This window comes from Dermacentor variabilis, chromosome 5 (genome assembly GCF_050947875.1).
Source record: "Dermacentor variabilis isolate Ectoservices chromosome 5, ASM5094787v1, whole genome shotgun sequence".
Classification (NCBI taxonomy): Eukaryota; Metazoa; Arthropoda; class Arachnida; order Ixodida; family Ixodidae; genus Dermacentor; species Dermacentor variabilis.
In genome coordinates, this window is record NC_134572.1 from 117013674 (window position 1) to 117040657 (window position 26984).

At 45.5% G+C, this 26984-nt stretch overlaps 1 protein-coding gene across 1 annotated transcript in view; it reads left to right on the forward strand.

Annotated features, from left to right (window-relative positions):
* LOC142581947 (uncharacterized) overlaps positions 1-26245 on the forward strand; it is a 38352-nt gene extending 12107 nt beyond the window's left edge. Inside the window, exons 6-13 of the mRNA XM_075691381.1 lie at positions 6296-6427; positions 8249-8512; positions 9692-9793; positions 10175-10243; positions 11399-11564; positions 23350-23468; positions 24690-24833; positions 25405-26245. Of these exons, the coding sequence (XP_075547496.1) occupies positions 6296-6427; positions 8249-8512; positions 9692-9793; positions 10175-10243; positions 11399-11564; positions 23350-23468; positions 24690-24833; positions 25405-25440 (1032 nt within the window). The 3' untranslated portion in view covers positions 25441-26245. The remainder of the gene's footprint in view (positions 1-6295; positions 6428-8248; positions 8513-9691; positions 9794-10174; positions 10244-11398; positions 11565-23349; positions 23469-24689; positions 24834-25404) is intronic.
* Positions 26246-26984: the final 739 nt, after the last annotated feature.

Below are 26984 nucleotides of genomic sequence, written 5' to 3' on the forward strand. Positions count from 1 at the left end.
TTTGCCTGTGCTGGCATTCAAAATGTATTAGACCACAGTGACTCGTGTATCCTAACTATGGCATCGTGACATCTACGTGGACCGATGTTGCGGTTGCAAACCACGCTTCTACAAAACACTCTGACCTCAATTAATTATGCCCGTGCGTTTCATTAAAATGCGTGGATTAAAACCTACGAATCTGGCATCACGACCACAAGGCGCAGAGGTTTGAGTCATCTAGGAGTAGTGTCGCTTCAGTTGGACCCCACACCAACAGACACAACTGGCAACGACGTTATTGAAGCGACGTGGAAAGCGCCTCGTTTCTTCCCCTTCCACGCAAAGTGGGTTTCCTTCCTTGCATTGATCACTTGCGCGTATTGGAGTTTTGTTCTCCATTATCTTTTTTATAATTTCTTTTTATTTTGCATATAAGTGTCCCCCCCCCCCCTTATTGAACCGGCTTATTGTGAGTCCAATTTGACGTGAACGAGCCTTCTCAAAGCTTTTACCTTCCGATCAGGTATCGCCATTGTCAGAAGAGGCGATAGACCTAACTTGGCCTGTCAGACTATTTTTCTTTCTTGTTCTTGCGCTTTCTTTTATGCTGTAGGTACTTATTGCTACCCATGGCCAGAATCAACACATCGTTGCTTTCTTGGGACAATCACACAAATAACATTGAACCCTGTAATGCCCAAACACAGTTTCTCATAAGAAAATATGGGGACTCACTCACTCACTCACTCACTCACTCACTCACTCACTCACTCACTCACTCACTCACTCACTCACTCACTCACTCACTCACTCACTCACTCACTCACTCACTCACTCACTCACTCACTCACTCACTCACTCACTCACTCACTCACTCACTCACTCACTCACTCACTCACTCACTCACTCACTCACTCACTCACTCACTCACTCACTCACTCACTCACTCACTCACTCACTCACTCACTGGCAAGAACGAACAAATCACTTGGCGGGTGCGGTTAGTCTTCCCCAAACCCCTTCTCGCGCTTTTCACTTTCCCGCACAGCCATAAATAAGGAAGGAGCACCTCTTTAATCCCCTATACGAAAATTTACAGCTTCCCACGAACATAGAAAAAGAAACTCGCCGTCCCGGCCCTGCGAAAGTGAATGTCCAGCGAAGATGTTGACAGCCACCAGTACAACTGCTGGGGGGTGTGGGTGGGGGGTATGCATAGCTTTATGGTTTTAGAGTAATGGTAGTAGCGCTATTTTAGAGCAGTAGTAGCAACGGGAGTAATCGTAATATTGAGAGCACGCCGTCCATAGCGGTCTGCAGCAACATCGAAATCAGTTGCTAGACTAGTTATATTAGACAAGGTGTTTCAGAGAACACTTTCAAATTTTTTTTAAAGCTTGCCTGTGGCAGATAGCTCAATTCTCGTTTATGAGGCGGTCTACTCGAAGCGGCGGACATTACTTGCAGAAAAAATTGAAATGCAAAATTCGACTAATAAACATGAGTTCACTAATTAACTTTTAGCTAATTATCTTATGACCCGTATTTCAATTCACAAATTCTAGCAGTGGACTTCGCAAGGCGGATTCACTTGGGACGAATTCTGAGTACGACATCAGTTTCGAGATATAAATTCCCGAACTTTGCGGAGAAATGCATTGTCGTTCCAGTTGCCTGTGTGCTTCAGTGCATGAAACGACGCTTTGTTAAAAAAATCAACTGGATGCAAATTAAATGCATTTCCCCGCAAAGTTCGGGAATTTATATCTCGAAAAGGGTTTCATCTTGAAAATTCGTTCCAAGTGGATCCCCTTTGCGAAAGCTACGGCAAGAATTTATTTGCAATATGGGCCCTAATGTAATTGGTTAGAAAATTAATTTGCGAATTGCTATTAATTAGTCGACTTTGGATCTCAGTTTGTCGTGCAAGTATTCTCCGCCGTTTCGAGTAGACAATCTCATGATCTACAATTGTGATATCTGCTACAGGAAAGTTTTAAAGATTTTTGAAAGTGTTCGCTGAAACACTCTGTATATGAAAAGCTAGGGACGTCACACCGCTCGTAGCAAGCTGGCGTTGCCACGGCAACCTGCGCAACGGCAATCTTTACAGGGAAACGTAGGCGGGAAGCACGACGTCCTTCGCATTGCTATCCCGAGTGCCTTATCATAAATTATGTGGTACGGATGCTTGTTCTGGGAAAAAAAATAGATTATAGGGTTTGACGTGCCGAAAGAACGATCTGATTATGAGGCAGGCCGCAGTGGGGGACTCCGGAAATTTGAACCACCTGGGGTTTTTTAACGTGCACCTAAACAACGTACACGTAACGTACACGGGTGTTTTCGCATTTTTGGCCCCATTGAAATGCCGCCGCCGTGGCCGGGATTCGGTCCCGCGACCTCGTGCTGAGCAGCCCAACACCATAGTCAGTAAGCAACCACGGCGGATGCTTGTTATGAACTTCGTCATTAAAGAAACGTGTTCTGTTCTGTATGTTGTATATCCTATTCGAAAGAATGCATGCACTGTTCGCTTAAACCTGTAATGCCCAATGCATCATATATGCTACGCTGAGTTTGATGATTCAAAATGCTGATCGAAGTGCGGGAAATATAATCCAAAGCCCATAATTTCGTTTTTAATAAGCTCGAGTGAAGTTTCAGCTGCGGCCAGCGTAACAAACCATTTGCTAATTAATTAGTACCGTAATAAGTTGTACCTGAAGAAACATTTCTTGTTTTTTTTTCTACTAATGTACTCTCCTTGGCCAGAAATAAGTGCCATCAGTTTGTTCCAATTTTCCTTCATGTGGAACTATCTTTGGACATAACAGGGTTAACTTTGCTGAACGCTTGTAGCCTCTGCCTTACAGGGGTATGGGTCATTGCATATTGTGCTTGCTTACGATGATATGAGCCATTGCTTACGAGGATGAGCCATTGATGGTGATAATGTTAATTCGAGAGCATTAGGGGCCCCGTGTCACAGACAATCCTATGTTTAGAAAAAAGTTCATTTCAACAAAAGACGATACAAACACTGAGTCACAATGAAGGGACAATTCCACCAGGACGATAACATCTACAAAGTATATACGGAGCATTGTACAAAGCGTCAGCGTCCAGCGTCAGACATCGCTCCGGCAAAAACAATTTCGAACCACGCATAACCAACCGCGCAGGCCCTCACAAGTCTCCCGATTCCCGGACGTTGAAATAGTATGGGCTCCAGGACACGAGTCCCTCCCTTGAAATCAGCGTGCGCGCGCTGTAGCCCGAGCTCATGCCTCCCTGGCGCCACAAGAAAGGGATACGGCCGCATCTATGGAGCCCGTACCTTTACAATACAACGCCATACTACAACACCACCTATTGAACAGCCGACAATACCCACTTCCAAACAAGACCCTCTCACGTGAAGACGCTGTAACATGGCGACAACTACAAACCAATACATACCCCCATTTAAGCAGACTACACGCAATACACCTTACACTATATTCATACAAATGTCCCCTTTGTAACGATTACGCCTCCCTATATCACACCACATGGGCGTGCCCCAATGTGAAGGCCGCCCCGCAAATACCCAACCCCACACCCGAGCAATGGGAGGCCGTGCTGACTAGTCCGGACCCTCGTAACCAGCAGGAACTGGTGCGGCGGGCCCGGGAGACAGCAAGAGCCGCACGAGACCTGGAATAGGGGCGCCTCCCGCACAAGCAGAAAGACACCTGCTTGTCCTTTCCTTTTTTTAAAAATAAATGTTTCTCCTCCTCCTCCATGTGGCGCAAGGAAGTTACTGAACTAAATGATTTTCTCAAGGTAAAATACATAGAAAAAACATAAGGTACGACTTACACACAGCCTACAGACATGATAGCGTCGGACTTTAATTTGAATATGCAAGATCGAGAACATAATTCTGTTACGCGGAAACTCAAACACAACCCATTTTAACGCGATAGCGTTTTCCAGCTGCCGTTTGAGGACTGTCTTAGTAGGAGCAGCGGTGCCCCCTCGGTTCCTTGCACACCATCAAAAAAAGTAAAGAACCACAAAGCCCGCCTTCGTACGTAGCGTTCGCCGCCATTACGGTTACATACGCTGCAGTTGCCGGGAAGCGTGAGAAGCTCTCGGGGATCATTGAATGCTATCGCGTTCCACTCTTAAAGGCGAAGCTTAAGCGTCCTCCAAATTTTTCGACATGCTGTTCTGTATATTGTACGCGTGATTCGATAGAATGTAAGCACTGCTCGGTTCACTTTGCTGAGTACCTGTAGCCTCTGCCTTATACGGGGCTATGAACAATCGATGGTGATAGTTTTCTGTCGACGGACGCGAAAGATTCCCGTGATCCTAGCCGTATATAGCTTTATGTAAAAAAAAAAGAAAGAAAAGAAGAGTCCAGTGCGCTTGCTTAATGTTTGCACGTACACGCACCCTCGCCGGCACGCGCCCGCTCGCGTCAGCGCGTCTCCGCATGCGCAGATGCCGCGCGACAGCTCGTGCGCGTCAAAGCGAGGCGTCAGCGCGGAGATTCGTTTCAGGCAGACACGGTCGCTCGGCCTGGCTCACGTCTCCACGTACCTGGAGCCACGTCGTGCGTACGGCCAAATGTTTGTTAAGATGCGCTGTATATGCGTGGCTAGGGTACGCGCTTGCGCTCGTGTTCCCCGCTGGCCGTGCTACGTGGTTGGGAGCGGCTTTAGCCCTGCACCAGCTCGACCGATGGATAGTAGCGGAATAGAAACTGCGCCCTTCGAAGTGCAGTAGTTCAGTACGAAGTGATGTGTGCCAGGGCGTCTGGCCACCATACCAGCAGTGGGCGCGCGCTGACTCGCGCCTCTTGCAGATGGAAATCGCCATTCACCGCGAGGGCCGGCAGACGCAAGGCGCGTACATACTAGCTTGCGCGATTAGGCAAGCTTACGTGTGGCTTAAGACCAACATGTTGACACTGTATGGCCCGAAGTGAGAAAGCGTTCGGACGAAGCCTTGTAGGGAGGCGCGATCGCGTATCAGGCTTTGGGCAAAATACTTCTCTAGCACACGAAAACATTTTTTGCTTCCGCTAATCAGTATTTATTTTAAAAAAAGCGAAATAAGTAGCAGAAACGATAGCGCATTCTAATTTGTTCTGCATACGCCACTATACTCGTAAGCAGTCGGCATACTTTAGGAGTTGTTAAACCGAAAGCACCCGTGAGGGAGCAAATCAGCTTACATGGAAATTCGTTTGTTATCCTTGAAGAGCAGCGCACTAAAAGGAAGTTTTACTTCAGGAGCTACTACTTAAGTACTACGTGAGACCTGAGAAATTGCTTTTCTCGGCGTCTACAGCACCAAACTGACGTGGTTTGTTGCATTTAATGGTTAACACCTACCGACTATAGGGTTTAGAAGAACTTTGTATAGATGCAGATATTTTATAGGTGAAGATCTTTTATTAGGCCATCAAATTTATTACAAAACTTCTTATTAAATTGCAAAATAAAATAAAATTGCGAAACGAAGCTTATAATTCTCTAACCTAGCACTAAAGACAGATGCAAAAATTTTTGTAAACTGTGCACCTACTGAGACATCGAATGTACATCGAATGTACATAAAACAATGTACAATGTATATAAAACGTACATGCACATCGAATGTTCACATGGCTCTGAAATTTACCACTAATTTGTGGGTAGCGGTTTGGTAAAACCATTGTAAGCATTGTAGCAATGTCACGTAAGCTTATACATTCCTTATATCGCCTATATAAGCTGGTATATTGCACTTGATCGCTTTAGATGGTCCGACAGATGCAGCTTAGAAAACTTCAATATTTCTTTTTTTTTTTGCGCGGAGTTACGGATTTGTATATTTGGAGCTTCAGTATTTTTTCCTCTTTAGAATCTTCGGCAATCTTTGTATGTAGATTTCGGGGCCCCAAATTGATGTTACGCTTTCGATTTGTAGAATGTAGCTTGTGCTCTTAAATGTAACACATTTAATTCGAATCTATGGAACGGTCGTCGAAGAAGAGCACTTTTTTGTTTTGCGTGTATTTGAACAGACAAGACAGAGTTGACCGCGAGCTAAAGCTTTCTCTTAAGATTGTGCCGAGGGCGGAAATATGAAGCCTAAAGTCGTAGCCACTTTAGTGCTTCCGAGACATTGGCGCGTATAGGAGGTTCAAGTAGTTGGTAGTGCGAATTTCCTCGGCTCTCTGTCACTGTGTTTGTGCTTAAGTCGATAATCAGCAGCATTCTGCATTGAACTAGCACGCTGAACTCTAACGTTTCGCGTGGTGCTTTTCTTTTAGATCCCCGACGGAGTGCGATGCGAGGCCAACAGGAAGAGCGGCCTTTCGCATCCCGTGTATTACAACATGCGAGTGTTCAGCTACAGCGCCAGGGTCACGAGTTCGACCTCGAAGCATCTTCACATCATAAACGTAAGCATAATTTAGTTTTTTTTTTTTGCAAGAAACGTGCAGACAACGTTTTGCGAGCGGTTTCCAGCAGTCAATTTAATTGTTGTTCAGCGTGCTCAAATTACTCAACAAGTTTCTGGAGACAATTCCTCCTTATCTGCAACAACCGTGGTGTAATGTGGTCCACTGATGGAAAAACGACATTAAGTTTACAACATAGTTTACGACTCCGAATTTTGATATCTCAGACGCAATACACCAAGAAAAAAATTATAGTCACTTGCGCATTATCGAAACCGCTGAAAAGTTGCTGGTAGCTGTCGTTGAAGGAAACTGTCTACTATTTTTTGACACAGAAGTTCTATATGCATTCTACATGTTGAATACATTCTTCTAGATCAAACCGTTACGCGGATTGAAAATGTCCTGTTAATTACTTATTCATGCGCCTACTGCGGAACAGTGGGACTTACGGCTCACGTGGCGAGCGGCGCTTTCCGTGACAGCTTGATTCTCTGCAAGAGCTTCCGTCCAACTGGGCACGCGCAACGGTAATCGGCTGTATGCCGAAACAACCACGCACACTAGTTTGAAGGTCACCGCAGTTTGAACATACCCTTGAAGATAACCTCAACTGCAAAGAATTGGCGGATCCCACGCATACGTGGAATCAGTAGTTTATTTGCTTAAATGTCCTTCGCTTCTTTGTTTCTGTATAGCTCAACGCTCCTGGCTTAATCGACGTTCTGGCCCCGCCTGTCTGTCTGTTTGTCTGATTGTGTGCTTCCTTTTTTGTTTGTTTGTTTGTCCTATGCTATTTGCTCATAAACACTTTGGGATATTGACCCCTTTTGTTCGCTGAGCTTCTTTCTCCGTGCTCGGCTGCTTCTGGTGCCAACTGCTTCGTTTCCGTGTATCCTACTTCTTCAAGTTCCGGTTTCCTACTTCTTCGCTTTTTTTTCCTCTAGTTCTGCTTGTCTATTCGGGCATACACTCGTTCTGGAGGATTGGACAAGAAGGTTAACATGCCGAATTGCCCATTGCAAGTTGTTGCACAATCGATGAGGCAGCAGCAGCCAGCACCCAGAAATGCAGAGAAGAGACAAAGAAGGTTTCCGTTTAAAGTTGCGTGCAAACATACAATACCTGCAAATATTGCCCAGAAAATCTACACATGTGGTGCTGAAAAAATTGAGTAGTGTAAAGTCACGGTTTGAAAACTGGGACCTCCCTCGGCATCATTCCTATGATGATGATGCGACACGTTTTAAATGTCATTTTTGATGCGAAAGCGGCAAATGGCCCATTGAGCAACAGAGCCGGCGTCTGTAGTCTATAGCAGCGAAATGGCAATTAAAGTACCATTGGCTGCGACGCCGCGTCGCGAGCGCGCCTCGACGGAGTAGAGCGGGCGAAAGGGAACACCTTCTGTCGCGATAGCGCGCCAGGTGTTGCGTCAGGGGAGAGGGCATCGTCGCGACGCCACGTCACCATTGCTCTCGCTCTCGGAAGCCTGTGGTATCCGCGCGTTCCTTGTGCAGGATGGCTCTCGGCTGCGTTCTAACTGCGTCTCAGTAAGGTCAATTCTAAACGCGCCAAACTCAAAAGTTATGACTCCAAAACGCATCATAACTCAAAGGACCGCTCAGCGGCGTTCAATCGGACATTGAAGCTTTCGCATTCCCAACTCGCAAGAAGGGCTCAGGTGTCCTCGGAATTTTTTTTTTCGGCACGGCTTTTCCTTTTTGATGTGACATGCTGGTGCGAACAATTGTGCACATGGCGCCTGGAGACGTTATATGACTGTTCGACTCCATAAACAGTAATTTGTTTCTTTTGCAGGGTTTTATAGACGTTAATCGGAACTTGCACAGATTGGACTACAAGCCTTGGAACAGCACTTCGTCGATCGAAAACACCGTAATTTTTTCTGGGAAGGAAGGCATGGCCTACCACGTCCCGCGCTTAGGAGTGTGTTCTGCGGGAAACATCACTGATGTCGCTTTCGACAAGCAGATGATTATACTTCCTCGATTCATGGAAAACCTTTCACCTAAAACATTTTTTGTGGGGAACAGTTCTGCGACCGTTGCCTACAAGAAAATCGTAAGTCCGTACATGTGCATATTAATTTCATGGACTGATTTTGATTTTGAGAAGCTAAGAATCAAATAAATAAGCGACTTACGGCTACGGCACTAAGGGTAATTTCGCGCCATGAAAGCCACCATAACTATATGCTAAAAAACTTAGGGTTGAAGAGATCCTCTTTGAAGAGATCAACCCTAAAAATTTTAGGGTTGAAGAGATCCTCTTTTTTTTTATTGCCTGTGATAGCCATGTTCCACATCTTTAGGTAGATTTCTGCTATCAGTCGGTATGTGCAGCTGGCCAATATAAAATATTTATTGAAGCAAACTTTGACCAGCGCATAGAAACGAAACGAAAGACGAGGAACGCGATGGACGCAGACGAGCCTAGACGTGTTCCTCGTCTTTCGTATTGTTTCCTAGACGCTGGTCAAAGCTTGCTTCAATATCGCGAACCAACTAATTCGCACCAGGGCCCAGCTAAGATATTTCTTTAATACCGTTTCAATTATTCGCTGTAGGCCACATGTTGAAATTGCAAATTTGTGATCGAACATTATAAAGGTCATCTCTGTATAGGAAAACTTCTAAATTAAGCACCACTTTCTAGACATACTTGCCCAAGATCTGCTAACGGTGCTATGGCGTTCCAGTTACGACCCTCTAAACTACTGGACTATTGGCTTTAGGAACCTGACTGAAACTACAGTTCATGTCGTAGCATATTAAGGTGGATATCTCGTCGCTGGTGCCAGTCCTTCTGCTGAGCAGATATGAGCGTTTCTCTGCACGCCCTAAATTTAGCAATTGCAACGCGTGTCCTGAAGTAAACAATAAAGAAAGGCAACTAGTGAATTTCTTTGCATAGCTACCTGGACCTTGCGTTTTCATCGAGAAAATAATGGTAGCCTCTTCAGGTAGTCCACCTAAAGATGCCGAACTACACTGTGTGTTCCACGCTATTCAAAAATATCTTTAAATAAAATCTTCCAGCCTCATTGTCGAAACAAATCACAATCATCGTCAGCCTATTTTATGTCCACTGTAGGACGAAGGCCTCTCGCTGCGATCTCCAATTACCCCTGCCCTGCGCCAAGTGATTCCATCCTGCGCATATCCTTATTTCATCACGCCTCCCAGTTTTCTGCCGTCCTCGACTGCCTCGACCTGCCTGTAGTTGCAACTTCCTTTGCAGGCTGTCAAAGGTGGGATTCCGTGTCACGTCTGGGATATCGTCCGTGTTGACTGGCCTTCGAACGGTGCGAAGACGCTGTGGGAGTGGTGCTTCGTAGACAAGGTGAAAACTCTTTCCCACTTCCTCTTTCCCCAGTGAGGAGTAGCAGGCTAGAGACACGCTCTCCAGGTCGACCTCTCCTCCTTTCTCTCCATTAAAATCTACTCTCTACGATGGAAGTGCGCCGAGCTGCTTTGACTCTTCAATTTCCTTCTCTTCTTTTTTTGACAAAATTGCTTGCCTTGATCGAAGTCACATTTCAAGCCGCCTCTTGTCGCCTCGGCGAAAACAATAATGTCCCATTTTTTTAGATAGTCTATAATAGCGAACACAAACCATGTGCGCGGTAACGCTTCTAAAATCTGTAATAATTACTTGAATTGTTGTTTCGTCTTGCTGCCTTAGACCTGCCTATGTTATTTTTCTTTTCTACTTTCATTTCAGTCTTACTTTTCACCGTCTTCTGAAGCTACTTCGTCCCATATTGTAAGCTTGGATGTACACGTATTGGAGGTAGGTCCTGCCTTGTAGTGGGGCGCGTTAATAATTGCGGTGTAACGTTTTGCACTGCATTCTACGAGTGTTTCCATTTTATGCGCTAGTGCACTCGAAGCCTTAAATATTATAGGCAACACACTTGTTTCTTCTTGCAAGATTGTCTTGTGGACTACTTAAAGTTCAACGAAAAATTGACATACAGAATAATTAAAGGACAACCGCTCTGTCCTGCAGTTCCTCTGTCTTTCATGTTTTCGTTGTGTTTTAAAAAGTTCTGAAGATTGATGTCATCTAACGAGCCCATTTGTCCATCTTGCTGCAAGGTTTTCTTAACTGTTCTGAGCCTTACTGCATGGTATCTACTAACAGAACGCTCCTAGGGCAGCAGCTTTGCAATTATGAGACGAATTTACATTGGCAATTATAAAAAAAAAAGAGAGCAATAGCCAAAATTAAAAATGTAAGCATCACATAAATTTCCTGGTTATTTCTACTGGTGATTAGATAACATGAATTACGGCAAATTAAGAGAATGCATTTCTTTACCTTAATAAACGAAAAAAGTTAGAAAATCAGATATGAGATCAATGGATCATGTTTAGAAATCTGCTACTGCTGCATTTCGTTTCATTGTACGTAGGACCTGTTTCGCGGTCTATCTAGGTAACGGTCTATCTTCTAAACAACGGTAATTTTAACGTATTTTTCCTATGCGCATCTATTACGCAGTATATATTGACAACAGCCATGGAGACCAACTTCCTTCTCATGCTTCAAAAAAGAAAAATTAAGCAAGCAAGAAAGAAAGAAAGAAAGACAGACAGACAGAAAGAAAGACAGAAAGAAAGAAAGAAAGAAAGAAAGAAAGAAAGAAAGAAAGAAAAAAAGAAAGAAAGAAAGAAAGAAAGATAATAGATTAATGCGAGCTGGTAGACAATGACTGCAAGTCAAGTTTCGTTCTTTCGGCTTCGGATGAAAAGAAACGTGTTAGTAGGGCGTTCTCACCGGAACAAAATTACAATAACCGTCGAACCGTAACTTCGTTACTTCGAACCTTCTGCCCAGCGCCGAAAGAATTATCTTTTTACAGATGGTTCCTTCTGTCTCGCTTTATTGCGAGAAGTCTTGGGGTGTTTAAAGTGCGTCATAAACTTTATTTGTTTATTACAGCTGCCCCCGGCGCCATTATATGGCTTAGCACGAGGAGAAAAGCTCTCATTTCAATTCTTTGACATCAACAAGGAAGCTTCTGAGCTGGTCGAACTTCAGGGGTTTGACATTTCGCCCTGTTACCAAGAGAGCTCGTCTGTGAGAAAGTTGGTTCTTACGTTAGAAGGTACGTCGACATTGCCATCTTGAAGTTGTGACGTCGCACGGAGTCAGACTTTTCGCAACGCCACATTTTGCAGCTGCTGTAGGCTCACTCCCCTAGTTTCGAAGTCCACCGGTGTCCATCACTGGAATTCCACGGCGCTTTCCCAAAACTTTATAAAGAAACAAAATCGTGGTGACCTAGCTGCCAGCGCTCTAATACTTGAACCACAGATTGCGAATCGAAGATTCTACCTCTCATCCACTCGGCCGATGCTTCAGGCGGTTGGACAATTCTGTGCCTGGCCTCTGGAGCGCTCGCGCAAGTGCTTGTCTGACGCCACGCTTAACAGCTTATGCCTAAACCAGCACTGAGGTCAAAGAATATAAACAAAGTCGGTTGAAAGAAGCCAAACACAGGATAGGAAAGACGAGAAGGAAAGAGATCGAGTCTCCCCGCTTCTCCGTCACCGAGGAGCGCCACTACCACAAACGTAGATGACGCTCTTCTGTCCGTCTTTACTTCCCCTTTCCCTTCCCCTAGTGCAGGGTAGCAAACCGGAGGTTTTAAGTCTGGTTAACCTCCCTGCCTTTCTCTCATTTGCATCCCCCCGACTCGGTCTAGAAATATCGTCGATTAAACTTCAATTCTTCTTCTTCTAGAAAGAAGATTGCTCGCGCACACCTACAAATTATTACTCCAACTCATAGAGTTGCATACAAAAATTATTGAAAGAGGAAAGCCTGGCGCCGCGACTGTTCAGCCACCCTGGGAATGATGGGAAGGGCATGGATTTGTCGGATTTTTGTGTTTGCGGTTTTAAACGTACATAGGCTTTGTTTTGTTTCGGATGCCGACATAATTGCCTAATAAACTCTATGCGAACAGGAAAAAAATATACGAAATAAGTCACAAGCAACTTCTTTCACGACATTTAACTCTGAAAATTCTAGCATAGGAAACCGTAAGGTACACTGTGATGTTCAAGCCGTTGCAGAAGTTAGGACATGTGAACGCCAGCCGATGGTAATGCGTACATGGTTCAGATTCGCAGTCGATTCGCGGTATAGTCTACATCAGCTTTTCCAGGTAGACGACGACGAAGTGTCTTCTTGGCAGAACACTTGTTTCTCTGCTCTGTAAATTTTTGTTAAAATCTTCGCCTTTCGAGGTGGCTCGCCTCCCCGTCTTGCGGCCATGGACGCGGAGAATGCCAGAGGCCCGCCTGGCCAGAAGTCATCACAGCCGTCAACCGCAAGGAAGCGAGTTGGCTCCCCCAGCGACACCGAGGACACCGAGCTGCACTCTATGTTGGAAGACGACTCATCCGACGACGGCTTCATACCCGTCCGGAGTAAGAGGGCGAAGAGAAACATAGCCAACACAGCGCCGTCAACTCCTGCGAGTACTACGACTATGAAGTCAAGGCCTGCTCGCTAGCCACACGTCATCATCTTTACGCCGGAAGAACCGTCAAGCAACCTACGGTTGCTGAACAGGCAAGCCCTATTCATTTTTCTGGAACGTGCGGTGCCTGATCAAATTAAAGACACAAGAATAAATCCACGCAAAAATATACTCGCCATAGACGTGTACAACGCGAGTGCGCTTGGAAAATTTCAAATAATCATGGAGCTAGGCGGTATCAAAATGCGCCCCTTTATCCCGATCGACGACACAGCCATAGCCGGTGTGATTTACGACATTGACATTGCCATTCCGAATGATGACTTACCTAGCTTCATCAAACCGACATACGAGGGCACGATCATTACGCAAGTGCGCCGCCTTGGGAATACGCGCTGCGTAAAAGTAATATTCAAGGGGGATTGTATCCCATCCCACGTTAAAGTCCGACATTTTCGACATCCGGTTCGACCATTCATCCAGAAGCCGCTTCAATGCCATCAGTGTTTCAGGCTAGGACACGTCAAGGGCGTGTGTCCCAAGTCGCTACTGTGTGCCCGTTGCGCTGAACCTCATGCAGAACAGACCTGTGGTGCCACAGTTCTGAAGTGCGCCAACTGTAGCGGCCCTCATGCAGCCTCGTCGAAAGACTGTCCCCGAATCAAGAGGGAGCGCGCGGTTCTGAAGCAAATGGCCAGAGACAATTCGGCCCACAGGGAGGCAGCCGAAGTAGTCCGGCGTCGGCGTCGACGTCGGCACCATCGTGCGTCTACAAAGAAGGCGCATGCGCCTTCTTTGTAGTCATCAAGTCATCTTTGTAGATCAAGTCATCTCGGTGCTATGTTCGCTCATGGAGGCCATCCGAACGATTTTGGTGGACATGGGGACACCGTCTTCTAGAGGCGCACTTAAAGTGCTGGACGCCTTAAGCCCAGTGCTTGAATCCCTCAACTAGAAAGATGGCTACCCATACCCCATCCTTCCGAAACGAAGTCAAGGCAGCGTCCGTCATCCAGTGGAACGCCAGAGGGCTAAAATCACGAATTTCAGATTTCCGTCAGTATGTGTACACCAATATGTTTCCACTCATCGTCATTTGTGAGCCCAATTTGTCGAAACCAATCAGACTGTCAGGGTACGAATGTATCATGTCATCAGCAAATGGTGCATGCAGTAAAATCATCGTTTTTGTTCGTCCTGAACTCACCTATGTTTTGCAACCAATTGCGCCCCACGATAACAATCAATATATATGCATCACAGTTAAAAAGAACAAACTCTTGTTCACTCTCATAGGCGTGTATATATCGCCTTCCAGCAATTTCGATCCTAAAAGATTAGTCGATATCTTGAGTGTTTGTCCCGCCCCATGGGTCATCATAGGAGATTTCAATGCACACCATCCAGCATGGGAAAGTACACACACAAATCAAGCATCGCCTACAACTATGGTCTTACTCTCTTGAACGATGGTAGCCCCACCTTTCTTCGAGGCGTGACATACGGCAGCTGCCTCGGCCTTGTTTTTCGTCTCCAACTCTCTCGCCAGATGTGTGAAATGGTTTCCAGATATTGAGACGCATGGGAGTGATCACAATCCCACCTATCTGAACATCAAATGCTTGTCGTCTAGATCTGGCCCACGGAATACCATTCGGACGATTCAATGGGCCAACTTCAAATCTGAGATGGAAGATGTCTGCAGCGAGGGCCTACCCTCTGGGTTAGAGCAAACAACTATATATACGATGCAAAACGCCACTCGCATGCTGACGATCACTTACACGCGAAACGAATTCGACATAGAATTAGAGTGACTTCGAGCACTTCGTCGCCGAGCGGAAAGTCGATATCGGCGTACAAAATCAATCCATGACCTTAGGGCAGCCAGGAGCATGCAAAAGAAGATTCAGCGTCGAATGGATAGATTAGCGTCGGAACATTGGGCAACATTTTGCCACACATTCGACCCCCGCAAGCCACTGTCTCACATTTGGAAAACGGTGCAAGGTCTGCGTTGCCTTCCGGAACAACGTTTTCCATTCAAGGCACTCGCGCTTTTCCAAGGGCGGCAAGACATCGATGTCGCAGAAGACTTTTGTGCGCGAATGGCAGACCAAGCGACACGTCCAGATCCTCCAGCCCGAGATGATGTCCCCCATTCCCGAGATTGCCGCATGGACCTTCCTTTTACAATGGAGGAGCTCGAGGCGGCACTAGCTCTCTGCAGGCGCTCATCATCTCCGGGTCCAGATGGTATATCATACCGAGCCTTGTGCTATCTCGGAGAATCCGCACGGATAGCACTATTGAGTCTCTACAACACCTCATGGCAGGAGGGAAATGTTCCTGACGAATGGAAAGTGAGCCGCCTGGTGCCAATCTTGAAGCAGGGCAAATCCCCGCTAGAGCTTACCTCTTACCGCCCGATAGCGTTGGCCAGCTGTGTAGGAAAGATTATGGAACGGATGATCCTTGGCCGCCTGGAATGGTACCTTGAACACTACAAGATTTATCCGAGTTCCATGGCTGGCTTCCGACGTGACCGCTCTTCCATCGACAATGTAGTTGATCTCGTTTCATATGTCCAGCACGAAAGGTCTCGTAAACGTTTATCTGCAGCTTTATTCCTAGATGTGAAAGGGGCATACGATAACGTATTACATGAGGCTATTCTCGACGCTCTTGTGACGGTTGGCTTAGGTGGTCGAGTATTTTTATGGATTGCAAGTTACCTATCTGCAAGATCATTCTATGTATTAACTGACGATGGGCCAACTACGCGACGCTATACCAGCAAGGGCGTTCCTCAAGGCGGTGCTCTCAGCCCGACGCTATTCAACCTCGCTCTTATTGGGCTTGCTGAACACTTGCCAACTACCACCAAAATTTCAGTATACGCAGACGACATCTGTCTCTGGACTTCGGCAGTCACACGTCCTCAGATACGTGCACGGCTTCAGAGAGCGGCTACTTTGACAGCGAGCTACTTGTGTGAACAAGGTCTCAGCATATCGCCAGAAAAATGCGCCCTAGTGGCGTTTACTCGCAAACCAATGACGCCTTATGTCATCTCAATCAATGGGCGGACCATTTCCTATGTCAGAACCTACAGATTTCTTGGCGTAATTATCGACCGAGACCTCTGTTGGAGCCCGCACGTAGCTTACATGAAACGGCGCCTAACAGCAACCTCCCAGTTGTTTATATACTTGACAGGAAAGACGTGGGGGATGTCAGTAGACGCAATGCTGAGACTCTACAGAGCTCTCTTTCTCGATTTTTTAAGATATAGTCTACCTCTACTGAACAACACCTGCAAGACAAATATTGGTGTTCTGCAGGCAGCACAGGCTCAAGCACTCAGGGTTTGCCTTGGTTTGCCCAGATGCACGTCAAGAGAGGCAACTGTTGCGATTGCTCGGGACCATCCAATGCAGACTCACATCACGGTGGAAGCCCTGGGAACGCACATCAGAGATTTTGCACGTGCCCCCCATCACCACCTTGCAACACTGCCTTCAGACAGGCACCAAGCATCATTCTCTAAAACTATCGTCAAGTACAACGACAAACTTCCCTCGGGCTTCACCGCTGCATCTAAACGATCGATACCCCCTTGGTGTCTTGTCAGCCCCACAGTCCATCTCACCGTACCAGGAATCGGGAAAAAGTGAGCTGTCGCCGCCTGTGCTGAAACAACTGTCTCTGCTTCTTGTGCACGAGAGGTACGCGGACAGTGCACATATTTATACTGATGGTTCCACAAACATCCAGTGTTCGTCCGGTGCTGTGGTCGTCCCAACAAGAGGTATTACCATCAGCTTTAGGACAGACCACCCAACGACATCTGCGGAACTAGCTGCTCTTCGCGCTGCACTTTGTTTCGTCAATCGGGAACCACCTCGACAATGGTCAATTTTCAGTGACTCAAAGGCAGCCCCACAATCTGTGCTATAAGCTCGGCGTCGCAGGCCATTCGAACAGCTCGTGCTCGATATTAGATGCCTACTCCATACATCCCATAAGAAAGGACATCAGGTGACGTTTCAGTGGCCGCCAAGTCACTGCGGCGTCATAGGAAATGAAGACGCCTATAAAGCCGCTCGGACAGCTCTTGAAGACACACAGGAAGAGGCCATACCACTTTCACGGTCCGACGCAGCCGGCAGACTTCGAGTGCTTGCACAGGAGATCACGTTCTCTCTATGGTGCACACCAAGCCGTCAGACCAACCGGAGCAATCGTCAACACGACCTGCCCTCTTTGATGCATCTCTGTATGCCAACTGGACTCCGCCGAAGTGAGGCCACCCTGCTTTATTGCTTATGGCTAGGGGTGACCTTCACGAAATCTTACTCGTTTCGCATTGGAATGGCCGACAACGCTCTCTGCAATGCTTGTCTTTGCGAGGAGACGCTGGAACACATTCTGTGCGACTTTCCTGAATATAATGTTCAGCGACAGTCCCTGGCCTCCGTTCTAGCGCACCTTGACACTAGACCATTGTCCCTCGACACGATTTTCCTATGCCACCGACAGAAGACATCGCAGGTGACGGCGACGAAGGGACTATTTCGGTTTTTGAAAGAAACGGGATTGGACAAGCGGCTGTGACAGTGATATCACGTACCATGCCAGATTGATGGACTCTAACGGACGATGTGTGTGTGCTGTGCTATGTGCTCTCTCTCTCTTCCCCTTCCCCATCTTTCATCGCCCCCATCCCTCTTCCATGTGTAGGGTAGCAAACCGGTTAAGCTAAACTGGTTAGCCTCCCTGCCTTTCCTTCTCCCATTTTTCCTTCCTCCCTTCCTTCTTTCCTTCCAGGTAGATTTTGAATGCGAAAGCCTTGAGTGGCTCATACCCCCGATGGTCTGAAAAACGGCGACATGTGCTACAAAAGGTCACATGAGCTCGCCTCGCGCAGACATGAGCTCGTGCCATTGCTCGCGTGTTCGTGGTCATCTTCCACAGCTAGCTCCGATGCCACTCATCATGCAAAAAAAAACAAAGCAGAGTCAATTAAGATAGAGTTAATTCAGGCACTCGAACCCACGACCTTCGGCGGGTGTCGAATCCTTGAAATTATGTGGAAGTCGAACTCACGACCTTTGGTGTTCAGATGAGGTTAATTAAGGCACAATTAATTAATATAGAGTTGACTAAGACACTCGAAACCACAACCTTTGGTGGAAGTCGAACCCACGACCTTTGATATTAATTATGGCGGAGTTAATTAAGGCGCAGGTAATTAAAGTAGCCTCCATTAAGGCACTCGAACACACGACATTTGGTGGGAGAAAACAAGTAATAAAAAGTAACGTATTCGAATGAGAAGGTCAAGTAAGTTAATGAATGTCTCTTGAGCGCGCAGGCTTTCGCCTTCACCCTCATTTGCGTATGCTAATGTGACTGTCAATTTTTTATTCACTATTGAAGATCCGTCATGCTGTCATCCATCTATAAATAATTTGCGAAGATTAGGATAAATATACCTGACTTTCGTTTTATTTTCAATATGCTTACCTTAATTATATAACAGGGAACACTGTCTTCGTCTTTTCCAGTTCATTGCTGAGAGTGACAGACGTTAGTTTTATGGCGAAGTGCAACAGTTAGTGAGCTGGTTGTGAAACCTGCACTAATGAACTTATTAATCAATTACAATAGTGCATGACTTCCAATGGCAGGTCATACGATATGTAAAATTCCATCGGCAGGCCTTCGCACGCATCTAATTTGTTCTAATCACAGTGGCTGGCCTCCTGCTAGTTGGACTGTTGAATTGAGAAACTGCTTCCGGGAGCTCAGATGGAGAGAGGAACCTACGATGAGAGGAATTGTCTCACTAGATCTTGCAGTGGCGCCTTATTTATGATTCAAGTCCAAGGCACGTCACCTTGGTTCGATGAAGCGAGGTGTATTGACAACCGCACATGTGGAATTTCGCATGTCATCAGTTGAAGCAGCGTAATAATACAGTATCTATTTAACAGAAGTACTCAGACTATGGCACCAGTTCGGAGACTGCCCTATTCAGTCCTCACGCTAGTGTTTCATAGTGTGCCAGTACTACTTTTCAAGTACCGTAAATTGGAATGCCAACAATTTTTTTCACACTCCTGTCTATCCCTCCACGTTCTCTCCTGTCGGGATTAGCCATTTCCATGCCTTGCTTGGGCATGTTCTCACGGTAACGTAATCTGTTAAAAGGAAGTCTGTGCTTTACGTTGTGTGCTCCTATGCACATGCCAAAGCAGTGACATTGCTTTGGTTGGCATCCTCTGAACCAATTTTGTGAAGGGCGTGATATATAATGGGGCAAACTGGATATATCCACCAACTTATTGTCCAGAGAATTGTGATTTAGGGCATTTGGATATTTTTCTATTTCATAATACAGAGGAAAAAAAGAAAGTTAACAAGAACGTAACTCAGAAACTCAGAAACACGCAGTTTTAATTGAATTTATTCGGACAATATAAATCAGACAGAACTATACAACATATTTGTCCGCTTTGCACGATTACCACAAATACAGTTTGCGGAATTTTAATGCGATGTGTTTCTTTTCATTTATTGTTATTTATATCTTTAGAGGGGAGGGGGTACAGAACTTTATGCTTCAATTTTGAAGTTTATCAATTTCCGCTGATCTTCCTAAATACGTACCAGGCGATAAACTGAAGTTCTGCCTCAGCAGCCGCTAGAAGTTTGTTTCTTAAATACAACTAATGCTGTTCATATTGCTTCAGCTGTTGTCTAATGCGATAATTTCCGCATTTCATGCGTGTTTGAATATAAAAATAGGAATTGACCCGAGTTATATTTTCTTCTTAACACCTCATCAATGAAGGAGGAGCTCAGCACAGATTTTCAAGCAATCGCCACCTGTGATGGAACAGTGTAAAAAAAAAACTGTGATGGAACAGTGTACACCTGGTTTACCAGCGATTGGATTTTTGAAGCGTGTAAATTCATTTCAAATAACTGCAATAAATCTTGGTCGAGCAGGAGGGCCCTACCTATCCGGTAGAGAAGCTTCTCAAACCACTACGCTTCAATTTAGTGAACATGCCTGCTGACGTAACAGAAGCGGAAGCGGCTGTTATTGTTACGAAATCAATCAATCAGTCAATCAATCAATCAATCAATCAATCAATCAATCAATCAATCAATCAATCAATCAATCACGCAATCACGCAATCAATCAATAAGTCAAGTTATTTATTAATTAAATAATTAATTAAACTTTATTCATTCGATTAATCTTTTTTAAACATAATTATTCAATGCATAGAGGAATTCGCAGAAACTGCGCACGGGTCAAGACATTGAGATAATCTGAGCGTTTCCAAGCACCGCCATAGCATCTTACAACTTTGGAACGATGCGCAGCTGTAACGCTACTTAGAAACACGCAACAAAATAAACACATAAAAGAGGCTATGTACGGCAGAAGTTAAAAAAGCACTTTCAACGTTAGATGGAAGAACCAGCTTCACACTCAGATTGACCTACTAGACATCTTTAGCCACAATGCGTCTACATGGGATGCGAAGTAGAAGACACACGCGTTTCTCTGGAACAAATAAAATGCTGTTCTAAACACTTCGAGGAAAGCTTCGTCCCCCACGTAGAAGATCCAAGGCGTGTTATTCACATATTCAGTGGGCGTTTTCGAGTCGCAGGAATGCCTTTAGAACAACTCGAGCCACTGCAATCCTGCCGTACCAATGAAACCATATTTCCCTATCTCGACGCTTACAAGCGCGCCCCATCCTCGCACTCGCACTTAAAGGAGTGAGGGAGTTTCTCTAGAAACACCCAATATAAACGCACCTTCGTAGGCCTCTGCAACACGATGATGCATTTCGCTTTTCTTCTTTCTTTCTTTCTTTCTTTTTCTTATGGGATGCCGTAAGCCTGTAAATCAAGCAGCGTGGCCTTGTCCCAATTTATCTTCTTGCAATTGTTTGTTCTTGTGCTTTCGCTGTCAATTCGAATGGAGTAACGTAAGCAGCCGGCAGCGTGCCATGAAGCTAAGTGTTCATTGAGACTCTTCGCAAACAGGTTTACGTGAAACTTTGAGCGGTTTCAGCTAGTGTGCGTGTATACCTTGAAGCAAAACGTATGAGGCGGGCTGACGTCAAAGTCCTTATGCCTGGAATAGCGCGATACCGTGGGCTCTGTACGTAAACCACTGGGACGGCTACGCCATATTTCACTGCTGCTGTTACAGACGACGCCAATTCAGAGACAGCTCATTCCAACGGACCTTCGATCGAACGCAGCACCATGATGTTTTTCTTATCTGTAGTAACTACTCTAATCTACGATGCCAAGAAATGCGTGTCATGACCAACGCGAAGTGTGAGGACATCGCAGCAAACAACTATCTGACTTGATATCATTTATTTTTTTGCGGGAGGGGGGGCGGGGTATCCACATTGACGACGTTGCCGTACTTATTCCCGCCGTATCTATAGTATACGAAGCTACGGATCCACTCGTTTTTATTCGAAGCAAAGACACGTATGTAGCAGGATATCACTTCACAGAAATTATGTTCTTTTAGTTCGCAAAATGTCTTCAATAGGTGTAACCGCGGCTGTATCCCATGTGAAACAAACGAAGGGGCGACTGGTGGGTTGGCCATTAACTGCATTTGCCTTTACATTATTTATCCTTGTGTCCCTGCAGCATTCGGCAACGTGCCACTAGGCGCTGGCATTATTTTCCTCAGACTTCTTGTTCCAATACGCCGTGCTTCCAAGTAAAATGAGGGTTTTCTCCTTCTGCCAAACTTAATTGAAGTTACTCCATTTCCGGTGGGGGTGGGGGGGCGAAAATTGGCAGTTTCGCCCGACGGGTAAAGACTTGACAGCGATAGCGAGCGTGGCATTTGTGCTTCCTCGTACGGCCTTGAAGAACACTCGATGTCGACAAGTTGGCGCGAGCCAACACGAAACCCAACAACAGCGGTTGGGCAACAAGATAGCGCCCTGGCAGCTCATCACGCCGGTGCCTTGACGTGACGAGAATCGCAGGCAGTGGCGAACTCACCGCAATCTCCTTCTTTCCTTCCCTCCTCTCTCTCGCTGTGATCTCTGTTTTCCCCTTCCCCGGTGTAGGGTAGCCAACCGGACGTTATTCTGGTTAACCTCCCTGCCTTCTGCTTTTCTCTTTCCCCCCAGGCAGTGGCGCTGCTACACGTCCCACCCCGATGGCTCGCGATATGAGACACCGACAGAAAACTGTAGGCGTTTGTTAGTTTCCGTGGAAAGAATTTTAGATGGCTTTAAGCTTGAAGTCTCTTCCGTTCGGACCAGTGTGTGCACACAGCTGCGCAGCAGAAACGCTGAAGCGCGCATGCGCAAAACTGCCGTGCCAGTAGCGCAAAGCGGGACGCCTGTAATTTATCCGTATTATTTCTATCGCAATTAAAAACAGTGTGCTTATATACTTGTCAAGGCGGAGAAATTCGACTAGGCAGCGTTTATCTTGCGCTTGGTATGTCGCATCTACGTTTATCCGGTTGAGCAGTTTGCGCTTGCGAGAATAAGCAGCAGCGTTGCGAACGCTGCAACGCGTGCTTGCAACTCGGAGCACGAGTGTGAGCAGTCATCTGACAACCATGTATACAGGGTGCCCCAGCTAACTTCAGCCAGAATTTAAAAATATGCGAATGCCACTTAGCTGTACAGAATCAAGGTAATGTTGTTTGCCGTCGCTTGGAGATACTCATATTATTTATTGCATTCGGCCTATATAACTGCATAATTAGTCCTAATTAAAAAATCAGCTTCTCGAATATTATAGTTAGATGAAAAGTGCCAATGAGAATATTGAGAAAAGAAGAGAACAGAGTAAAGAAGCCCGAAATGCACGCAAAATTGGCGCGCGACTGCCCGCTCGAGGCACTTTGCGTGTATTCGCGGGCTTCTTTCACGCTCGGAAAAACACTTTTACGTAGCACCTCTTGAGCAACAGAAAGCTGTGTCGGGAGTTTTTCATGTCGCTCTACAATTTTCTCATAGGCATTTTCATGTAATTATAATATTTGAGAAGTTGAGTGAATAATTAAGACTAGTTATCTAATTAGGCTAAATGAAAAACATAATTTGAGTATCTCCAGACGACGCCAAACAACATTACCTTGGCTCTGTCCAACTACGTGGCATTCGCATATTTTTAAACTCTGGCTAAAGTTAGCTGGGACACCCTTTATATCTGAAGAACACATGGAAAAATTTGAGCATTTGAGCATTCCAATCTGATTAAAATGTGATCTCATTTTATGTACTGCGTCTAAGATCCATAAGGCAAACATATTCGTCTTGTCCATGTAGTTTCTTGCATCCCCCCCCCCCCCCGTCTTTTTACCCCTGTACTACAGAGAAGGACGGTTCTAAAGCAGTGTACAAGAAGCGATCTTTCATCTTTGCGGCACAGAAAGCTGTGACATACGTTGCGAAACTACCTGTGCTTCATGTCAAAGCTGCCAAGAACGTTCAGGTATGTTGGAATTGCTTAATATAAAGTGGGCTTTGTTTACAATACGCAGTGAGAATTATGCGCCGGCTGTTAAATAGCAGCTTTCCACTATAAAAGCTGCAATTCTCCTGAAACGTCATTCTGAGTATTTTGGGTTGATCGATTTTAATTGTACGTAACCTTGATAGTAGTAGCGCATTGTCATTTTTTAAAGATTTTTCTTCTTCTTTTAAATAGGCGTATTTTGTTACCTCTTAATCGGTTTTCTTCCTTCATTTATTGTTACGAGCGCTCTGATGATACTAAAAGCTAAAAGTGTATGATAACAATAATGCTTCTGCAAAAAATAATCCTCCTTCCAGGCTCATCGTGGGGTCGCGTCAAATTTAGGTTGTGTGTATCGGGGTGTAAGTATTCTGCTAGATATGACGTAGTGCCTATGTGGTGAGCAAACTGCACAGGAAAAAAGAAAAGAAAAAAGAAAGCTCCAAGAATACTAGAAGAACCCACACTTCCGAGAGTATTTTTGTTCCAGGAGATTCAACTAATATTGTATATCAGCGCTGTGATTGTTTCCGCTTGATCCGCATTGTTTCACTTCGTGTTACGTTGTCCGCCAAGAAGTCTAAATCCTGTGATCAATAACTAATGATAACCTGCCACAGTGTCTCAGTAGCTGCGGCGTTCTAGTGCAGAGCGCGAGGTCGCGGGTTCGAGCCAGGCCACGACGGTCATGCTTTCATGGGGGCGAAATGAAAGAAAAAAAAAACGCGCGTGTACTCAGATGTAAGTACACGCTAAGGACCACCAGGTGATGAAGATTATCCTGCAGTACCCCAGTACGACGTGCCTCATATTCAGATCGTGGTTTTCGCACGTAAAAACCTAGGGTTTTACCTAATATTTCTTTTTTTTTCGCAACGGCGTCCCTGCTTACCCACTGTGAAGTTGCGAGTTGTTAAAATCTCAATATCTTACGCTAAATGGAATGATAAAATGAAAGGTGTTTCAGCTCTGACAAGGATGCTGGTAAAGGCAACCCACTTCTTACGGGTCCGCAAGTGGATGCCCATCTCATTGATCTGGAAGTGTTTAAAGTCAAATAAAATGCTTGGGGTTACGCTGCCTACCAGACCACGTGAGCTCGAGCCTAATGTGGTTTTGGCAGGTCTGAATGTATAGTATATCTCTTTTCGAGCACTGTGCAGTACGATGTATTATCATTTATTTTATTTATTTTAGCAAAATTTCGCTGACCACGAAAGGGCGTTGACGTTTACTCTCTTGGGAAGTACACATGGGAGCCCAAGCATCCAACTGGACTCGGCGATTGCACTTCTACAGCGGGCCATCTACAGGAAGTCATTGAAGGTGTTTCACGAAAAGGTAATCTGTGATCCAGCGAAAGGTGGCTCCTGTTTTCTTCAGTGCCGAAGCAACCTCGCCCTGTATGTGCGTAGCTCATTTTGTATATGACGCAAAGAATTCCTTGAGGGAGAGCTCCCGCTCCAGAAAACATTGACACAGCCGGCACACATTTGCGCTTCTACATATTCACAGCGTGCACGCATCGCAGAGCGGCAGGCGGGGAGGGGGGGGGGGGCTATTTTCAGCAACTCAAACTGCAGCGAACACTATAACTTGGCTCGCGTGGCTCACGTTTGTCATTAGGAACGCCATACCATTCCTGCTCGCATTAAGCGTGTTGTTTGCTCAACAACCATTTTTCTGTATTTTATACTTGGCGCGAAGTCGAGGTTAAAATTGCCTACTTCTTGCAACTAGTCGCTTTGCAGAGCGTATGTGCAAACACATTCGTCGGTGTTTCGCAGTTTGTTTACTGTTTCGTTAAGCGGTTTAAGCATCCCAAAGGAACCACTAGTAGTGGATGTTAGTCAAAAGAGTTTTATCACTTATCAACAATTCTTTCTTCTCTCTTCTTGTTTTTTACTTTCAGAAATTCTACATGGTGGAGCGATTGTCTTTATTATGAAGCACAACAGATCCTTCCGAACGTGGTTTCAAGGATACTCACGAATTAAAATTCTCACAAACATTACCGACTTTCGAAAGTAACATCCGATGTGTTTTATTTTTATACTTATTCTTCTGACACTTCGGATCGAAATGTAGTTTCTATGTAGAGCAAATTTCTGTTGCAATGTTAATCTTCAAGTAAGTGTTAGCCGGTGGCGTAGCCTATGATATTAAACAGATCTGCACAAGCATGTTGAAACAATGAGGCAGTTTAAACAATTTGTTTAACTGTCTGCCGTAAACGCCTTTGTTATTTAATTTCAGTTGTGTCGATTATGATGGTATGTGCTTGCACTGAAGTTGTGAATATCTCCTTAGCTTACAATATTTCCCTATAGTTTTGTCAAATCTGTCAGCAGTTACTTCAGCACCGAAATGTGTAGTTTAAATAACGTGTTATTTTATATAGCATCCTCATCACGCCCATCCTCGTCGTCCTGTTTTATGCCAAGTGCAGGACGCAGGCGCTCTCCCAGCTATCTGCAATAGGCAGTGTCTCAAACATGGTGACTACGACGTATTTCCGGCTCTGAAATCACTTCCGGCGCATGTAGCCAGCAAAGGCATAGCCTTTGAGATGGTTCTCTGTTACTCGGAGGAAGCCGTCGCGTGGACGAATATTTGGACACCAGCCATTACCCCTGTCTTGCGTCAGCTGACTCCATCCAAAGCCTGTTTGGTTTGGAAGGGGGCTAAAATCGCATATTTTTTCTTGCATCCTCAATTGTGCAAGAAGGGAAGGGATATTATGTACGCTGTCATTAGTGGAATTTCAAGCACACAACCAAATCAGAATGATCCACCATTCCTCGCTATTACCACATCGTATGGTGTACAATGATCTGAAGGCGAGGTTACGCAGTCGGGAGCAATACCGGCATAGCTTGATAATACGACGGGCAGGGGCTGCCGCAGTAATTTCTCTGGCTGCTCAGGCAAGCACGTCCCCTAGTGCAGTCCCATCGATTTAAATCGTAGGTTTCATGCCGACTTATGCAAGGGGGAAGACACGCTGTCGCATATTGCAGCACCCGCTTCTAATTAGCTTATATGTGACCCGAACGGAAGAAAGTTAAATATATTTGAACGTGTGCAATGCTGGCCGACCCTCGGCGCCATTTATTGTGCTACTTGGCTTGTTGACTAATTTGATTTTTCTTAGAATTGCTTATTGTTCCTTGAATTTTACGAATGCCGACGCCGGCGGTAATTTAGTTATTGTTTCAGTCGCTAAGCCCTGCTTACATTACTGCAATACCGTTGACACCAAACAAGTTGCAAACGGAGATTCAACATTGAAAACCAGACCTTTGCCACTGCAACCCACGCTGAAAAGGTTCCATTCCTTGGCGACAAGGTCGAGGCACAAGCGCTTTCAACGGTGAGCGCCAGAGCCTATGCCAGAAAGAAGGTCAGTAAGGCACTTTTACGATATTGTTTAAGCCAACCCTGGGAAATACATCTAAAGTGGGTGAGCGAAAAGAATTCTACCTGGCATCG